The sequence below is a fragment of the Cyprinodon tularosa genome, unplaced genomic scaffold, assembly GCF_016077235.1.
Source record: "Cyprinodon tularosa strain WSP-4 unplaced genomic scaffold, ASM1607723v1 ctg143, whole genome shotgun sequence".
NCBI lineage: Eukaryota > Metazoa > Chordata > Actinopteri > Cyprinodontiformes > Cyprinodontidae > Cyprinodon > Cyprinodon tularosa.
This window is the reverse complement of record NW_024038254.1, coordinates 1429853-1449225: the sequence shown is the minus strand read 5'-3', so window position 1 is coordinate 1449225 and position 19373 is coordinate 1429853. Positions and strand designations below refer to the sequence as shown.

The 19373-nt window shown below is 39.7% G+C and overlaps 1 protein-coding gene across 3 annotated transcripts; it reads right to left on the bottom strand.

Moving 5' to 3' along the window:
• Positions 1-3055: 3055 nt before the first annotated feature.
• On the bottom strand, positions 3056-19043 carry LOC119779162. Of its 3 annotated transcripts, none has more exons than XM_038278717.1 (21): positions 18882-19043; positions 18499-18626; positions 18364-18425; positions 17721-17924; positions 16432-17607; positions 16017-16353; positions 15872-15926; positions 13445-13599; positions 13294-13354; positions 12239-12872; positions 12108-12157; positions 11902-12035; positions 11566-11700; positions 11366-11482; positions 11090-11281; positions 7022-7084; positions 6788-6907; positions 6628-6699; positions 6466-6537; positions 6231-6377; positions 3056-3920 (listed from the first exon to the last, which is right to left on the bottom strand). In XM_038278717.1, the coding sequence occupies exons 2-21, from the start codon at positions 18622-18624 to the stop codon at positions 3864-3866; spliced, it is 3969 nt and encodes a 1322-aa protein (XP_038134645.1). In that variant the 5' UTR covers positions 18625-18626; positions 18882-19043; the 3' UTR covers positions 3056-3863. The 3 variants fall into 3 exon arrangements, with proteins under 3 accessions (XP_038134645.1, XP_038134647.1, XP_038134646.1); XM_038278719.1 differs by having other exon boundaries at positions 12239-12869; XM_038278718.1 differs by having other exon boundaries at positions 18499-18669; positions 18882-19031.
• Positions 19044-19373: the final 330 nt, after the last annotated feature.

Below are 19373 nucleotides of genomic sequence, written 5' to 3'. Positions count from 1 at the left end.
TATCAAGACAATGCATACACTTTAGAAATAAGACAATGCACAAACCTACACCAGAAACTGCAGAACAACAGAGACATACATTCCATTACCTGACATAGGAGGAAAGAAAGCAAAGAGTACAGAGACATCTTTGGAGAGTTGCAAGGGCAAATCTGATCTTTTTCTTCTATTTAGAAAGCTTTATCCTCTTGTATCTAATCCATTCAAAAAGGGGCTGGCCCTCGGTCCTCCAACCAAACGCCATCTCTGACACTGCTAGGGCTTCCCCTTATTTACTGCAAACATCTGGGGTCATTTGCTTCTTTGTTTTAACAAGAAAAGGCGGAAAGCTTGTCCTGGCATCTAGAATTCCTAAAGTCATAAAACACAAGATAAGCTCTCACAGACAGCTTGTGGAATGCGGGGGGCCTCACCATAAATTTTCAGGAACAAACTTAAATTTAGTAATCTGGTTCAAGGAAAGGTTATCTTCACAAACTTGTTCAAAATAAGAAATATTGAGAAAAGGAGAGTATACAACATACCTTTTACACATGCCATAAGATTAACTGTAATAAAGTCTAAAAAATAATCATTTTTCTTTAACACTGTCTACCTCAGCTCCAACAGGACAGTTTCTGGCTCCTCAAACCTGCTAATAAACGTGATCCTTTCCCTCCTCTTAACTCTTTGCTTTTTAATTTTCCTTGCCCCACCTCTCTTCCCTTCCTTTACATTTCTTGTCCATTGTATTTGAAATAACGCCAAGGCAAATTCTAATTAAGATAAAACGTGTTCAAAGAGCTCGAAGTGGATAATCATGTTTTCATTTGAATTACCTCTACATGCAAATTTTAAACTATTTTGTCTCCGCTTAATTTAATGAGTAAACTCCTTTTTCCGCTGGGTTTACAGGTTGGTTGTTTTATCACAGCCTGATAACACATGCATTTCTCTGCAAGTTTTCAGATAAAAAATTATATATATATATATATATATATATATATATATATATATATATATATATATATATATATTATTAATTTTTTTAACAAAAGTGGAATGCAAGATATTTGTTAGTTTGATGATTTTCAGAGCCAATTCAGAAATTCAATGAAATATACCGTACAGGTGCTGGTCATAAAATTAGAATATCATGAAAAAGTAGATTGATTTCAGTAATTCCATTTAAAAAGTGAAACTTGTATATTATATTCATACATTACATACAAACTCATATATTTCAGATGTTTATTTTGTTTAATTTTGATGATTACAAATGACAACAAATGAAAATCTCAAATTCATCATATCAGAAAATTAGAATATTGTGAAAAGGTTCAAAATTGATGGCCCCTGGTGCCACACTCTAATCAGCTAATTAACTCAAACCACCTGCAAAAGCCTTTAAATGGTCTTTCAGTCTAGTTCTATAGGCTACACAATCATGGGGAAGACTGCTGACTTGACAGTTGTCCAAAAGACGACCATCGACACCTTGCACAAGGAGGGCAAGACACAAAAGGTCATCGCTAAAGAGGCTGGCTGTTCACAGAGCTCAGTGTCCAAGCACATTAATAGAGAGGCGAAGGGAAGGAAAAGATGTGGTCGAAAAAAGTGTACAAGCAAGAGAGATAACCGCACCCTGGAGAGGATTGTGAAACAAAACCCATTCAAAAATGTGGGGGAGATTCACAAAGAGTGGACTGCAGCTGGAGTGAGTGCTTCAAGAACCACCACACACAGACGTATGAAAGACATGGGTTTCTGCTGTCGCATTCCTTGTGTCAAGCCACTCGTGAACCACAGACAGCGTCAGAAGCGTCTTGCCTGGGCTAAAGAGAAACAGGACTGGACTGCTGGTGAGTGGTCCAAAGTCATGTTCTCTGATGAAAGTAAATTTTGCATTTCCTTTGGAAATCAAGGTCCCAGAGTCTGGAGGAAAAGAAGAGAGGCACTTCATCCACGTTGCTTGAAGTCCAGTGTAAAGTTTCCACAGTCAGTGATGGTTTGGGGTGCCATGTCATCTGCTGGTGTTGGTCCATTGTGTTTTCTGAGGTCCAGGGTCAACGCAGCCACATACCAGGAAGTTTTAGAGCACTTCATGCTTCCTGCAGCTGACCAACTTTTTGGAGATGCAGATTTCATTTTCCAACAGGACTTGGCACCTGCACACAGTGCCAAAGCTACCAGTACCTGGTTGAAGGACCATGGTATCCCTGTTCTTAATTGGCCAGCAAACTCTCCTGACCTTAACCCCATAGAAAATCTATGGGGTATTGTGAAGAAGAAGATGCAATACACCAGACCCAACAATTCAGAAGAGCTAAAAGCCACTATTAGAGCAACCTGGGCTATCATAACACCTGAGCAGTGCCACAGACTGATCGACTCCATGCCACGCCGCATTGCTGCAGTAATACAGGCCAAAGGAGGCCCAACTAAATACTGAGTGCTGTACATGCTCATACTTTTCATGTTCATACTTTTCAGTTGGCCAACATTTCTATAAATCCTTTGTTTTTATTGGTCTTCAGTAATATTCTAATTTTCTGATATGATGAATTTGAGATTTTCATTTGTTGTCATTTGTAATCATCAAAATTAAACAAAATAAACATCTGAAATATATGAGTTTGTATGTAATGTATGAATATAATATACAAGTTTCACTTTTTAAATGGAATTACTGAAATCAATCTACTTTTTCATGATATTCTAATTTTATGACCAGCACCTGTATATATTTTTTTACCTGGTGCTTATTTCTTTGTCTTTTAGTGGCTTCAGCTGACCATGTACTCCTAGATGAAATCGTTTCCAGGACGGCCAGCAGCTTGAATAATCCCCCCTCTGTTGAGACCTTCAGCTCATTTATAGCATGTTTCTTTACCTTTAGTTCATTAAAATCAATATTGTTGCTAAACTTAAGACATATTTTTCTTCAGCATTTAACTTTCTCTTCGGAGTTTTAACTTCCCCTCAGCATTTATCCCCCCAGGATTCAAAATATGTTAAAATTATATATATAAAAAACATTTATGAAGTACAATTAAAGCAATTTCAATAAAAGGAATTGATGTAAACATGCAAGTTTTGCTTTTTATTGCTGTATACCTACAGTAGGTAGTCAAACAAACACATACTGGGAGTATGAAACAGACTTTAACATGACTTTATTTATTACAGCTGCTTTTAGATTAGATGTAAGTGAATGTTTTCCTCAGTGACATAAAAAAAGATGTCAGTTGTTGATTAAGATGAAATCTACATGGCAATCCTGTTCCCTAAAAGGAGAATGTTGATACTATTTTAATAAACTATACAGAAAAAAAGGTTCTGCATAACACTGCATGGTTATTGTCTGCTTTTTTTATCCAATTCTTAGACTGATGATGTCACCAGTTGGTTGATATTTATTTCACCTACAGACACGACTAAGCCCGCTGAGTTATTAAGTAAGGTTTGTTTATAGAAAAAAAAGCCTCTCAAGTGCTCACGTATAAACATCACCCAGTTGGTTAAATATAGAAATGTGGTAAAGGATCCACTTTATGTGTTTAACAATCTATTAGATATCCCGCTTTGATCGACATGACCAACACTGAGTCAAGTAATTGGTTTAAAAAGGGTAATGAATATTTTCCATCCTGGTGATGAAAAAAAAAAAAAAACAGAAAACAGGAAATTCCTGTAAAAACGAAAAAAGAAAAGCTAGGTTTCTCTCTTGGTCCGACGCTGCTGATTTTCACATGAAAAGGCCTGATGTGATTATTTAAACCCTGAATCTGTTCTGGGGTTTTTAACAGGTGCTGTGTTCATGGCAAGAAAGAAACCCCCCCACTGAATTCATCATCTTCTGCAGAGCTGCAACTCCCTTCCCGTCATGGCTGGACTTTGCTGTCACAGTTGATGTGAATCTGCATGTGTTCAGGCAGCTCCTGCAAAGAAAAAACAAAAAAAAAACATAACTGAACAACTTACAAAGCCACTAGATGTAAAGAAGATGATGAATAAATGCTTGGTTTTTAACTTTGCTTCTAAAAATATTGAATATCAAGTTTTTAATTAGGGTGTGCATGTTTTTTGATGAAAAAAAAGCCTTAACTGCTTCCATTTTTTAAACATTGGAAACAAAGGCACACACAATTAAACGTGTAAAACAGATAACCTATTAAGATGAATAAAAACAAAAACCATATATTAAAGAAAGCCTAAAACAATATCTTAAATAAAAAAGCATATTTGTAGGAGTGAGAAGTGCTAAAATTCACAAGATGGAAAATAAAGAATATTTAATATGCTTAAACCTAAAAAACAAAAAACAGTAAAATAATTTTAAGTATTTTGTATAAGAGTATTGAAAGATATTTATCTGAATCTAAACCACATAAAACTTTAGTTAATGGGGTGAAAAATGGAGGCTGAGTGTCAATCAGTTGCAGACAGGGATCCACTTAGTTCAACAGTAACAGAAAATAAAAAATGAGTATGAATGGGTGTGTGTGTACCTGTGCGTGTCTAGGACCATTTTTCCAATTTCACCATCAAATTGAGGACCAGTTGCTGCAAAATGAGTACATTTTGCAGGTCTTCGCATTCTATTTTGCTAATGTTTAGGTTTAGGGCTAAGGTGTCAATTGGGTTAAGGCTGATTTATACTGTGAAACTAGGTCATCTACGTGTGTGTCGCAGTGAACAAAAAGACGTCCCCGCCCCCACAGATCAGCAGTACATTGTTGTTTGAGTTGGAGCCCCCATGAAAAGTTGAATGAGACCATAAAGAGGATCAATAAAACTGAAGCTATGCAGTCAAGTAGGACCATCCAACATGGACCTGGGGCCATCTTGAGACCAGGTTACAATAACCTTACCTATAGTAAACCACTAACCTGACTCCGCCAGATGGATTTGCTCCGCATATCCATCTGGAAAACTTCCGAAGTAATTTTGGGAAGGGGTGAAGATACTGGTTAGCTGATTGGCCTATGTTGGTGATAGACGGACCAAATAAACCAATCAGATCAACGAAGCATATGATGTAACAGAGCGACGACGAAGAGGAGCCAATTGATAGATCAAACTCTTGCTGAAACCAGTCGGGAGAAGAGCAAAAACATCTTTTCCTCTGAGAAAAGCCTCCAGAGCAGTGTTTTGCTCTTCTTTCAGTGAAGAAATACAGTATAATTCCGATAAAACTTGCTCAATAGCCACACTAACGCTAGTTTCATCGGCTGAAGCCGCCATGTTCTTTAGACTGAACTGTCGCGTTTCTCGTTGCGTCACACCTCAACCCGCCTCAAAGCCAACGCTGATTGGACATTTGTTTGGTGAACGGCTCCAAATTTTCTTCAACAGAGAGTCTCCAGACTGATTAGCGAGTTAAATCTTGAAAGCTCGCGAGATCAGGATGGTCTCACGAGGCTAGTAAACCACTGCTCTGGTCTTTTACTGCTTCTCACACATTTTCCTCCAGATAGTAGTTTTATACTTTCAACACATTCTCCCTTAATTGCTCAATCCCATTTATAGCAAATCTAAGTGTTAATTTAACAGGCTTCACTCTTGGTTAAAGGTCAAGTTTTTAGGGTACAGAACTAATCGACATATGTTGAGTACATTCCCCCAGTTGGCCTTTAAACGTCTGCAGCTTCTCCAGGGCTACCAAAACTTTGGTCCATATTAAAAGGTATAGTGGAGGAGGTTCTTTATCCAGGGGGATCATCAAAATAAGTGGTCCTTCTAATTGTCAATCATTCTGGTGATATGTTTACGTAAGGCTCGTTTTCATTTTCCCTTACCGGTGGTGAGTTTGACATAGTGGAAAAATTGCAAATCTTCTTTTGGAAAGTAAGCTTGTATGCAAACAGCAACTTTTGAAACAGAGAAATGGGCTCATGCATGCTCTAACATGCGTTTAATAGACGTTCTTGGGAGTGGGTACAGGGTTGTGCATGAGCATTTTTTATTTATTTTTTTAAGTGGAGGGGGCGGGTCTTTCAAATATTTGTATAAATGCTCCACTGTACCTTTAACTACTAAATCCCAATGAAACACTGGATGTGTGTTTGCAATGTGACAATGTTTACAAAGGATCAACACTTCTGCAAGGATGTTTCCATGTCTTCCAAGCTTGCAGAAAACACCATGATAGAATGCAAATTCCCAGATCCGCTTGCTTTAAGTGCCGTTGAGGCTAAACAGACGGAAGAGGCTGTCATTTTTAGGCACAACATTAAGAAAAGGCTCACCTGTCTGACTGACTGCTGTGTGCTGAAAAATTGGTTACACTCTTTCCAGCGACATTTGATCGTCTGCAAATTCGGGTTGCTGTGTTCTCTAACCAGGTGCTGAAAGAGATGCTCTGCAATGCCAAAGATCAGGGAGCAACCCTGCCACTGAAGAGAGGACAAAAACAATCAGAGAGAACAACAAAAGAGCCGCTACAGGCAGGTTAAAAACTCCTGATCCTCTCCCGGTTTTTACCCAGCAGCGGTAGTTCTTCATCAGGTTGAGTTTTACAGCTTGAATGCTGCCATCGTAGAAGCCTGTGTAGATCTGTGGAACAATTGACAGTATCTATGTTTTTTTTTCTACTGGGAAAACCCATCATTGATTGAAATGTTCTCATTTAGTGTAACCACTTACCACACTCTTGTGCACAGCCATGCACATCACCATGTCACTGTGACCCCCGTAGACCTGCAGACGATCATGCGACTACAGAAACAAACCAAACAGATTCAGAGCTGCAAGTAAATGAGAAAGTAAAGCTGTATTCCAAAACGCTGATGGACGTCATCAATACCTGCAGCTCATAAACACGGACAAGTTGATCCAGACAGGCCGTCACCATCACCTTCCCCAGAATGACGATGGATGTCACTGCATGGCTGTGACCCTTGTAGATCCGAACCAACTCACCCGTCTAAAAAAAGCATAGATTGAAGCATAACCAATACAGAGAATACTGACTGTACATTAATTAATCTAAATCTTTTTTCTTCATCATGAAACCTCCGGTCTAAGCTGGAGAACTTACATGGATGTTGTGGGCGTGAACAGATGTGTCACTGGAGCCGCTAAAAACCAGATCATTTACCACCTGAAAGAACAGAAGAGGACGACTTAACCCAACAAATTAGGACAATTTTATTCAAAAGCAACAGATGCTTGAGAGCAAACGATTTTTCTTATGAAGGACAAAAAAGTGGAAAAAACAAAAGAAAGGATGCTGCAAATGTACCCACAAGAGGCACCATAACATTCCTCAAATTCTAGTTACAAGCCCCAGTCACAATTTGACCATTTAGCCAGCATTTGCCTGGCTGTCCAGAATCTTCTAGAATGCTGGCATATGCCGAACATTCTATGTATTTTTTTAATTTTGGGCGTATACATAGAGCATTCATAACCAGCCCGAAACTTATGTCCAACGACAGCCTAACTTATACAAAATGCACACACATGAAATGTCACAAGCCAGTGTCCTGAGGGGGGCAGCAATGCTGCTCAGAGAATCAGAGTGGCAATCTGTGGGAGTGGGCCTCGAACCCAGATGCTCAGGATTCAAAGCTCTATGCCCTAACCATCTGGCTGCCACTCCCCTTGACCTCATTGGTCGAAGGGGCAGAAAATCGTTTGTACTTCCTGCGCAGGATGAGGAGAGCCCACCTGCCCCCACCCATCCTCACCACCTTCTACAGAAGCACCATGGAGAATGTTCTGACCAGCTGTCTCACTGTGTGGTGTGGAGGCTGCAGCTCCTCAGACTGGGAGAAGGTGAGAAGAGTGGTGAGAACAGCAGAGGATCATTGGGGCTCCTATTCCCTCCATTAAGGATAATTCATCCCAGCGCTGTGTGTCCTGAGCCCTTTTCATTAACAGTGACCCATCACAGCCCCACTGTGACAAATTGGTTCAGTTTTTGTTTACCACTTGTCCCTTATTCTTTCTTCTGATTCGTAATGCTTAGATTTAAACATTAGTTTGCAACTTTGACTTTCACTTACTATCCCGGGTTTGTTTGTGTTAGCATTATGTTTCAGTTTCCATCTAATTATGTTTAGGTTAAAGCTATTACTTCAGGATTATTGGATGAAATTGTTTATTTTGTTTCAAAATATATTCATGGTTTTTGTTTTCCTTTTTTACTCACCATTGTTTCAGTATTTCCTACTAAATTGACTAAATGATGTCATCCATTACCTTGCTGGGTTCTACCATTAAGAGGGTTTCCTTTGGAGTTATGCTTTGTTTGTTTTTCTTTAAAGTAACTTTTTGAGTTATCTTGTATCACACTGTCTATTTTGCAGACTCTTTCTTTATGTAGATTAGTTTGTAAATTATATTAATTTTATTCTTGTTTCTCTGTTTAGACATTGTTTATTTTACCTGTTTAATTGAGGCTTGGTCCACTCAAGTGCAGGTGTGTTGCCACTTGATTATATAAGCCCTGAGCTCTTGGAAGCTCGAGGAAATGTTTTGTCAGAGTGAAATGGAATAAAAGACAACAGAGAAACTGGAACCGGTGGCTGAAGCTGTTTGTTTTTGGTTCACCCTATTGATCCTCAACCCAATTACCTCACACCCACCATGGACTGTTCGCCCTGCTGCCCTCTGGGAAGAGGCTTCGCAGCATCCGCTGCAGGTCCAGCAGATTCCGTAACAGCTTTTTCAGACTGTTGAATTGGACTCTGCATCACGCTAATTATCTATAAATCCCTTTAATGGCAGAGAATTCATTTCATTGCTCTGTACTTGTGACAGTGTAATGACAATAAAAAGTTGGAAAAGAAAATAATAATAACTCAATGACTCAGTCCAATTTCTCTCACTTGCTGAGAACTTGCCAGAGCGTTCCCTCCACAGTGAAGTACACTCAATGAGAGAAGTGTAAAAGATTTTGTGCCTAAGAAATGGGACACCACTAGTTGTAAAATCATATCCCAGCCCAATAGATGGCGGTAATAAATAGCCTGTACACATCAGGGATGTGTTCACCTACGTAATGCATAAATACGACCAACAGTCACAACTCTCTGTATGGAAACCTGCCATACTCATAACTTTTCACCAAACACATGCAAAATTTAATAAAACAAATGTATTACAAAATGTAAAAAGTCCATTTATGAGCCAGCATGGATAGATAAAGGTATCACAACCACTAATAGACAATCATGGTAATATAATTAGCTATGACAACTTTTTGATGAAATATCAGTTTCTAATACGATACAAGGAATATAAATCAATCATACAGTGCATCCCTAATGGACTCTAATAATTATTTAAATCTTCACAATTCACTCCAACTGTCACCCCCAAATTGTTTCTCAATGGACTGTATTTTCTTGGCACCAAATACAATAACAAACACATAGCAACACATTTCATCCATTAAAGGTATCGCTATAGGGAACAGCCTCATGGTGGGGCCCTTGGCAGCCGTAAGAACGCACCAACGGCAGCATTTTGTGGCATGCATGGCCTCAGTAAATCGTTCCCCCTGCCAATCCTAATTAATTAATCTCAAATCTTAACTCTATTCACCCTCAAATGCACTTGAGGTTTTGCAAATCCACTGCCTTTTTTTCCTAAATATACTTGAAATTACAGTAATATAATTGGCTCTTCTTCTATAAATATTGTATAGATATTTTCCCGTATACATGATATATATAAATCAAAAGATAAAAAAGTCTTCGGTGTGTTTTTTCCCCCTGTCTTCCTACATGTTTGGAAATGCTGGCTCCAGTCGTTATTTTTCCTTGGGCGCTGATGACATTTCTCTGTGTGGCCAAACAACAGAGGAAATGTGCAGAACTGAAGACGGCTCCGACGCTACTTTGTCCTTATTAATCCATTTACCATATGTTGAATCATTTATTGAGACAATGGGTTGTGTTCACGTTCTAGAATTTGTTTTCTTTTTTCATATGGATTTGCCCAGGAACTACTGAGATATTACTCATAAACCTGAAGAAAAAAAATCATGCCTTATGACAGTTACTGTGTGTGTGCTGTGCAGTAAACAAGCCGGATGACAATTATGCATAACTTTATACCGTCTATGCTGCTATACGGACCGTTGCAATTTCAATGTCAATATTGAAATGGAGATAACATGATTTTGTTAAAAGCTGCCATGCATAATCATACTGCGGTCAAGTTAGAAGCCGGACCCTGGACACTCAAGCCCAGCACAGCCAACGGGATCCAGCCCCCGACCGAGGGACCCCGACCCCGGTCCCCCAATCGGACCAACTGCCAGCCAGATCCCGCTGACCCCGTGAAGCCAGAAAAACCAACCTCCAACCAACCCCACCGCAGTCATAATCATCCTATTTTAAGTAAAAAGAAAAAAAAACTCTAGGTAGATTTGAGCATTACGAAAAATAGTGATTTTGCAATATTCATGTTTTAACACAACAGTAAGCAATTCTGTTGTACCTAAGTGTGTCTAAGTAAGATATCCCCTAACATATATATATTTTTACATATACTTACATTTGTGCAGTTCTTTTGAACATTTTTCCTTTCACTGAATGAGTTCTGGGATGCCACTTCATTCCAAGTCAGCTCTTGACCTGCCTCAGTCTGAAGGGATCATTTTAAGGGTTGAAGGGCACTTCCCCATAGCTCTTAAAATTATTGGGACACGCTAACCTTACATGCGAATGTGCAAAACTGGGTAATGGGTCCAAAATGAGTGCAAGTGAGAGAAATGGGACTGGGCCAATGTTCTACTGCATTTTGCACCATATTTCATTTGCACTGCACTGAATCTTCCATATTAATGCCTTTTGCACCATTAATTTAAACTGGTTTTCCTGTCCTCCTTTAAGGTTTACATTCTTGATCACTGCTGCACTTTATAAATGGTAATATTCATTTCACTGTTGGAAGTTGCTCATTCATGCAACAAAATTTCATTTATTATACACCCTGTGCAAACAAGATTACAATAAAGTTTGTCCAAGTCTAAATAATATGAAAATAATCCTTTAAACATTAGTTTTCATCCAGGGTCTTGTTGTAAAGGAATCCCTTCAGGCCGGTTATCAGAGCCTAATTAGACCATATAGTAGATGGTGTGTTTCATCACCTTTAAGCAGAGCACAGTCTTGGTGTGACCTTCCAGCGTCCGCAGCAGCAGCCCGCTCTTGGCGTCACGAACGCTAATGGTGCTGTCGTATGACCCGACCAGCAGGAGCCGCCTGGCGCCCTCCTGAGAGGTGCCGAGGCAGCTCACCCCTCGTGGGCCGTGACACTCCAACACGTCCAGCTCCTTCAGAGTCTACATGAGGAAATGGCAGCAGAGGTAAAACTAAGAAACATCAATCTCAAATGGTTTTAGATTGGATGTAAAATGGCTGCTTGCCTTCAGGTCATAGCTGATGACGGATCCGTTGGCGAGCCCGACATACAGAATTTTCCAGGCTATGTGCAAACACAGAACCCTGTCTGGTAGAGAGATCTGCTCAAGGCACTTGTTGCTCTACAAATTAAGAAATAAACAAAAGCTTGTTTAGGAAAGATCAATTTAAGGTGGCATTCATTGTTTTAAAGAGAGGCGTGTACCTTTAGGCTGTAGCAGCGGATGGTCTGGTCACTGGATCCGGTGTAGAGCCGTGTCGGCATGTTGGGTGGAGATGAAACCAGCAGACAGTTGACCTTGTTGGTGTGACCCCCGAACACTGCTTCACATTCTTTGGTCTGGATCAATGAAAACAAGCTTCACAGCTGATTTCTAGAGAACCACAGAAATGCATCCCACTGCGTACTACATCACACAGTGTTTGCTTGTGAAAAAAGTCAGTTATTGTATGAAAGAAAAAGTACAAATATGTTGTTTTTTTTTTGTTGATGTCTAACCAGAATACCCTGCAGAAGGCCATTTATAAATTCCCAACATACCACCAGACTGTAGGCCCGGGCCGTATTGTCTCCTGAGCAGGTGTACAGGCGACCGTTGTGGATCTGAAGGCCGTTGACGGGGCCGGTGTGGCTGGAAAATGTTCCTAAAGATGGCTCGTCTTCCTCCACGGATGCTGAAATATCAACAGGTTCAGGAACAGTGTTTCTTCATATGAGAAAGCTAAAAAAACAAAAAACGCCCTCACCTTCAGGCGGATTGGGATTGTCTTTCGGATGAACTTCCGGCTTATGTTTACTGTGGGATTAAAGAAACAAAAGGCAGATAAAGCAGCAGATCCAGACAAAGCGCAGGTTCACTTCAGCCAATCGATCGCACCTCTCTGTTTCACACTGCTGAGACGTTTGTGTGCTGGCAATTCTGAAATCCCCAGTTGCAGACGTCTGAGGATCCTGCGGCTGTTCTTTAGCCTCTATTTGGGTTGAGTGTTCATATTCTAATTCTTCAATATCTATGATCTCTTGGTTAGAGGGATTGACCACCTCCACTGAGCTGTCGCTCTCGCTGCCTTCATCGTCCACATGCGGGGATTTCTTCTTCTTTTTATTGTCACCTGAAGGCCCATTTCCTTGATCTTGTTCTCTCCTTCCATTTTCTTCAGTCCCTTCAACAAATTCCGAAGGCTCCATTTCTTTGTCCAAAATCTTCGTCTTTACACTCTTCAAACCATCCCTGGCCGACGATTCAGGAAGCAGTGGAGGTGTTGAGGTGGAACCCTCAGCGGTGGGTAAGAACTGCTGACTCGTCTGTCCAGCCGCGACTGCGTGAATCACCTCTTGCTTCAGTGACACACCTGGCAGAGCGAGGCCAGCGGGATAAGCTGGGGGGATGAAAGCTGCTGCAGACGGAGGATGGCTCAGTGAGGGAGAGAAGAGAGTCGAGGATCCGGTGGATGCAGCGCCAGGAGAGAAGGTGGAGGCGCTCTCTGCTGGATTGCCTCGCGAGTATCCTTCTGATAGAGATGATAAATACTCTCTTTAATAAAGCACAATTATCAATTACTAATTTATTTTGATTCTTAGTGTGGAGGCTTAAATGGAAGGAGCAAATCAGCCTGAAATGATGCTGCTCTCTCCTCTGTTTTTATACCTAGAATAACATCTTGGTGTAGAAGTTGGGCTCTTTCCCCATTTTTTTTTCCATTAGATAGTTAACAAAAAACTTATTAACATTGCGATAAATGCATATATAAAATGCACACATTTCAAATTTTCAATTTATTCTTAAATACATTGAGGCCACTGAGACTATGTTGCAGTGAGCATTTGAAGAGCAAACATATTTCCTTGCTCTGTTGGTAAAAGAAGTCTCCGTTTTGGGATCACTTTTGTGAGTATAATCCCTACTCCATGAAAATATTTAGACGATCTTACCTTGCATTCCCTGCAGAATCTCAATACGCTTCGCTCTTAGGCTGTTGACCTCGGCTGTAAACTAAAAAAAGGGGAAATAGTTAAATTAGCATCTCTGATAGTCATGAAGGCAAAGAAGTAGAATGGCACAGAGATCAGCAGCTGGCGGGACCTGTTGTTTCAGAAGCAGCAGTCTTTGGACCTCTGCGTATGCAGCTTGCAGAGCGTTGCGAGCCTGAATCAGCGCCTTGTCCAGATCCTGCAGCGAGTGGCTCAGCTCGTCCTCCTTCAGTGAGACAGCTAGCAGCCGGTCCATCTGATTCTGGTCTACAACATCAAAAGCAGCTTTTTGCTTCTACTCAGACCACTTTCAGAAAGCTTTTGGCTCAAACAGGGTAAGTTTATTGTTCTCTGTCTTGTTTCTATGAAGTAACTCTAAAAGATTTTATCTATATATGCCCAATGTTAAATAAATATTATCCAGACTTGTTGCACAGAAATTGGAAAAATCTCTGCAGTGAACAACTATTCTTTAAACCAGCACCACCTAACAGGGGAAATCCTGTCATTACATACGTGCTTTCCCTCTTGGATGCAGTTAACATCTCTATAACGCCTCCCTCAAGTGATTCAGCCCCCCCCCGTAATTGACATTTATGCACTTTTTTTGCACGCCATGTATTACTTTACTTGGATTTATCACTTTACTTGGATTTTCACTTTATTTGGATTTAGTTCTTACATATGCATAGATATACGTACAGATATATATACAGAAGAGCTATATGTGTATATATTTTATCTCTTTTTATTCTTATTTTTTATCTTTATTATATTGTATAGTTGGATGTGTGTATATATTATATAAAACTGTAACTGGAGCGTGTAACAAAAGTAATTTCCCTCTGGGATTATTAAAGTATTTCTGATTCTGATTCATCAAGTATTGCTTTACAAAATGAACAGCACACAATTATTTCAGATTTAAATGGACACACCATGGTTTTCATTAATGTTCATAAACTATTCAACTAGAGTCAAAACTACTGCACTTTACTCAAAACAGTTTAACAGACTACTTGAATCCAGTCTAGAGAAGATGATTGGCTGCAATCTTCCATCTCTCCAGGACTCTGAGGCATGCAAGAAAGACTGTGGCTGATCCCTCACACCCCAGCCACAAACTGTTTCAGTCACTTCCCTCCGACAGGAAGCTGCAGTCAATCAGGACCAAAACCTCATGCCACCAGAACAGTTTCTTCCCATCTGCTACCAGCCTTATCAACAAGGCCCAGAGACCCCTTCATACTGCTTCTCTCCCTCCCCTGTTCAGGACCTAGCTACACCAACGTAGCATCTTCAGTCCTCCTGCGTTACATTAACACACAGTCTACTGTGTATATACCTATATATTATATTGTATATAGTATGTTTTATATTTTATAAAACTATAGATCCTGTATTCTGTATATATATCTAATCTGTTTGCACAATCAACACCAAGTCAAAATTAAATGTACCGGTATTATAAATAATAAAAATAAAGTCAGGCTGTAATTAAAAAGAATTCAAGATAAAAAAAGACAAGATGGAAGGAGTCAAAGGAGCAAAAACTACAAATATTTTCCCAAATTCTGCGTTACTTTTTCAATTCTCATCCAAATAGGAAATCTGTTCAATCAAGTTGCATATTTTTGCACTGCTCTGTAGGGACTCTACAGTGTTTAATGTTCTATAAGATTCTGCAGGAAACTGTAAGGAGAAATACATTTTTATTCCCAATAATAAATTGGATTATTACGAGGGACTATTAGGGCCAGGCTGGAGTTTTATTTTTTATTTCAATTTTTTTCGAGAATAAAGTCGTAATGTTATGAGAATGAAGTCATCATACCACAAACCGTTTCAGAAAGAAAGCTTTGAGCTCCAACCAGCATATGACGGCCAACTAGCACCACCGCAACAGCAACCCAAGTCCACTTTGATATTCTGCCCAATTTGATGCTGATGCTAAGGATTTCCTTAATTGTCAAACGGATGCCAAAGTATAACTTCACATGATGCTCAACATTCCTCATTTTAGGGAAGAAAGTGCTTCTTGTTAGAGTCGTCATAAAATAAAACTTTATTATCGTAATGTTATGACTTTATTCTCCTAATTTTATGACTATTCTCATTGTGACTTTATTCGTATAATATTACGACTTTATTCTCGTAATGTTACCACTTTATTCTTTTAATTTTACGGCTATTCTGATAATGTTACGTTTTATTCTCGTAATTTTATGACTATTCTCATTGTGACTTTATTCTTATAATATTACGACTTTATTCTTGTAATGTTACCACTTTATTCTTGTAATTTTACGGCTATTCTGATAATGTTACGACTTTATTCTCGTAATTTTATGACTTTATTCTCACAACGTTATGACTGAAAAAAAAAATCTCCAGCCTGGCCATAATACTCCGTTTCAAGAGTTTATTTTGCAACTTTCTGTTTTGCTTTTTCTGTTTGTCAACAAGCAAACTTTCATCCCCATTTATCATAACACTATTAGATGAGGATTACTCTCGACCCTAGAAGAATCTTAAGTACCTGGACTGTCCTTTTTTGATTTTCTTTTCCTCTGTTTGGGGGAAATGTCGTCTTCCTGCAAAACACCCCCAAATTAAGTTCCACTGCTATTAAATAAAACAAATAGATCAAGAAAGTGAATACTGCATCTTAAAGTCCAACTTACTTCTAGCATACTCCTTGGCCTTTTATTAGCATTGCTGTTGCTGCTTAAATCTTCATTCTCACCCTCCAGATTTGGTTCCACCTTCATAGAAATTTGCATCGCCGTCTTGCTGCTGCAGCCTGGCTGAGCAACATCCGGCTGCCCTGAAGAATTTTGCGTATGGGAATCTGTCTGCGCTTCACTGAGATGATCAGCATGTGAAGAGGGTAGAACAGGAGGCAGGACTGAGGGGTTTCCGGGTATCGATTCCCAATGGAAACCCTCAGACAGAGGCAGGTCACTGTCTTGTGCAGGACCTCCCGTGTCTGTCGGCTGGACTCCCAACTGGATTCCAAACCTGTACAAGGAAAGAAGAGATTAAAATAGATTCTGAAGAGCCATAACTAAACCCATCATACCAGGAGAATTTCCTCACCGGGGTCTGCCTTTTAAGGTTTTCCTTTTCATGTTATCGTACATCTCAGTCCAACTCAATTTGTTAGGGACTCCAGGTATGTGAAGCTGCTTATTCAGGAGGGGATTATGTTCCACTGTGCATCCGCTGACTGAGGGCAGAGAACTGCTGGCCTCCAGAGATTTTCTTTTGTCATCCTTCTTTGGACGATCTTTAAGCTTCTGACTCTTTGTTTGGTTAGTTTCTTGTGTGGCTTTAAAAGTTGACAGTTTCCCCTTAAGAGGAGGAATGGTGGAAAAGGAAACACCAGCGTCAGCTGGAGGAGCACAGTTGCTGGCCAGAGCATCGGTATTAGCTGGAGTTGCTGCTGACTGCTCGGCGTTGTCTTGTTTTTCTGCATCCCGATGCTCAGTTTGAACATTTTCAGTCTGTCGTCGGGCTTCTCGATCCGCCCGGCACGGCTCCCTGACGCCAAGCGCTCTCCTGATTTGCTTCAACATGGCGCTGATGTCAACATCTTGTATAGGAGCTGGACTACTAGATTTGTTTTCGGAATCCCCTGGAGCTGAACTGTTTGTACTTCCAGGCTGATTGGGGTCCGTTTCCCGCTGGTTTGGTGGAGCTTGGTTGACTTTCTCAGCTTGGTTGTGATTAAAGCTAATGGCTCCACTCTGAGCGAGTTGATCACTAGTAAAGTGACCATCAAGTGCAGGTTTCTTCTGGTTGGAGTTGCTTTGGCTGATTGCAGGCATTGCTTGTTTTAAGTTGGCAGAAGCACTTTGAGAGTTATATGAACCCATCTGGAACCTTTTGGCCTTCATTTGGTGTTGTTGGTTGTAGCCATAGCAACCATGGATATGCTGCTGCCGGCCATAATGGTAAGGATGAGGTTGACCCACAGGTCCTCTTGGCTGATAAGGAGGGTTCCATTGCTGATCCAGGAATGGTCTGTATGGAGGAGGAGGAGGATTCTGGTAAATTTTGTTCTCTTTATTTAGAATGACACCGTGGTCGTTTCCTGGGCAGGGCGTTTGTGCCCACTGATTTGGAGCTCCGGCTTGCAATTGTTTGGATTTATATAGCATCTTTGTTTTTGGGTCAATATTCCTATTTTGGACACCAGGATGTTGTTTATTTGCACGCTTTTCCCCAGCGCTCTGCTTTTGTTTCTTTTTATTCTTTCTCATGGCTTTCTTCCTAGAAATACAAATTGTTCAATCAGTATAGATATATAAAAAGGAAGCTAAGCTAAGTAAACACAATAATTGATCTGCAACAGATCATTAGTTCATTGCAAAGCAAATTCTTACTCCTCTTTCTTAAGCTCCTTGTTCCTTATCAGGATGCTCCTTATAGTCACAGGGCTCAGACTCTTGCACAGAGGGACAGGCTTAGCGTTACTCTTCTTTAGCTTCTGAAACCTTTTCTGGTGCTGAGATGTTAGGATGTGATCGGCATATTCATTCAAACTCAGAGAATTGATCTGGCATGCCTGGCAGCTGTGCAAGGCATCTCTGTGTATATAAGGAAGAAATAAAACATCAGATATCACAAAATATACTTTTTCCCCAGCTTTTAGACATTAGATTTCCAAAGATAAGATAGACAGACCATAAAGGCTTCCATAGGTCATTATCACTTTATGCTGTGTTATAGTTTTCAGTTTTTACATAGACTTGTTAAAACATGACCGGGTATAAATTATATATAATGGTTAAAGGTAAAAGCCTCGAAATGCAAAGATTTTACCATAATAATACAGGGGTTGAAAACTTAAAAATCTAATTCCATATTTTTCGTAGACTTGCATAAGACATCACTCCCCTTCAAATGATAATCATTTCTGGATTCCCTTGTGTTGCATCATAAATACAGTAAAAAAATAGATAAACTTCTCTTTAGAGATCAGGGATGCAGGACAAATTGTGTTTCATTGTTAATAGCCCTACTTACTTGCCCAACGCCGCTTCCAGCTCAGTGTGGTGCTGCATGCTGTGCATATGATCCTGTCCTTCCTACAGTTGGAAAATAATATTAGATGTTTTAAAAACATTTCAACATAAATTGATAGCATTTGCAGGAACTTACCCTTTTTAAATAGGACTTGCGACACAACATGCAGTAGTTTCTTTTCAACTTCTTAGAGGATCGTGGATGTTTCTGATTCACCGTTTGTTTTTGCACGTCCTGTTGTTTGGATTGTAGGTCTGCCATTTCTAAACAAGTAACAACCAGATTCCCCTCAATATTTACACGGATCTAAATATGAATCCAATGTTACAACAGAATCAATCTTTACAGCAAGCTATATCTGGAAGAAAAAAAAAATTTCATCTTCAAATTAGATTTTTTTTTAAAACAAACTCATGACAACGTGGTTTTTAGTCAGAACTCTTGAGTTTTTACATGCAAATTTTTTTACATCTACAGACGATTCAGATACCACGCTAGAATACATTAAAAACATTTACCTAAAGTTGCATCAGCTTCGCTTTATACAAATATCGAAACGTGATTTCAAATACTTTTATAAGTATTGGTAATACCTGACTAATTTCACATGGCTGTTAAACGCCAATGCTTCTGTTTCTTTACGCCGCCATGTTTGGCTACGTATGCTACGTTTCATCGACGTCAACCAATCGTTCACCACTTCCAAAAAAGGCTGCGCCGGAAGTCAACCCTGTTAGATTTACAAAACATGAGGATGGAACCAGCTATACACGTTAGCGCGACATTCTCATTTTGGATAGTTTATAGATCGAATCAACAGGCTCCCGCGGAAGAGAATAGACTTCTTCAAAAAAGCATTAGCTTAAATTTAGCTGTTATGCAAAACAAGCCACAAAAAATAGTTATATTGATATAATGATATAATTTAGCAAAGAAGAAATAAAATCTGTTATTAAACAAAAAGTTAAGGGAAAATGGCAAAATCAGTGGGAAGAGGACAGAACTGGAAG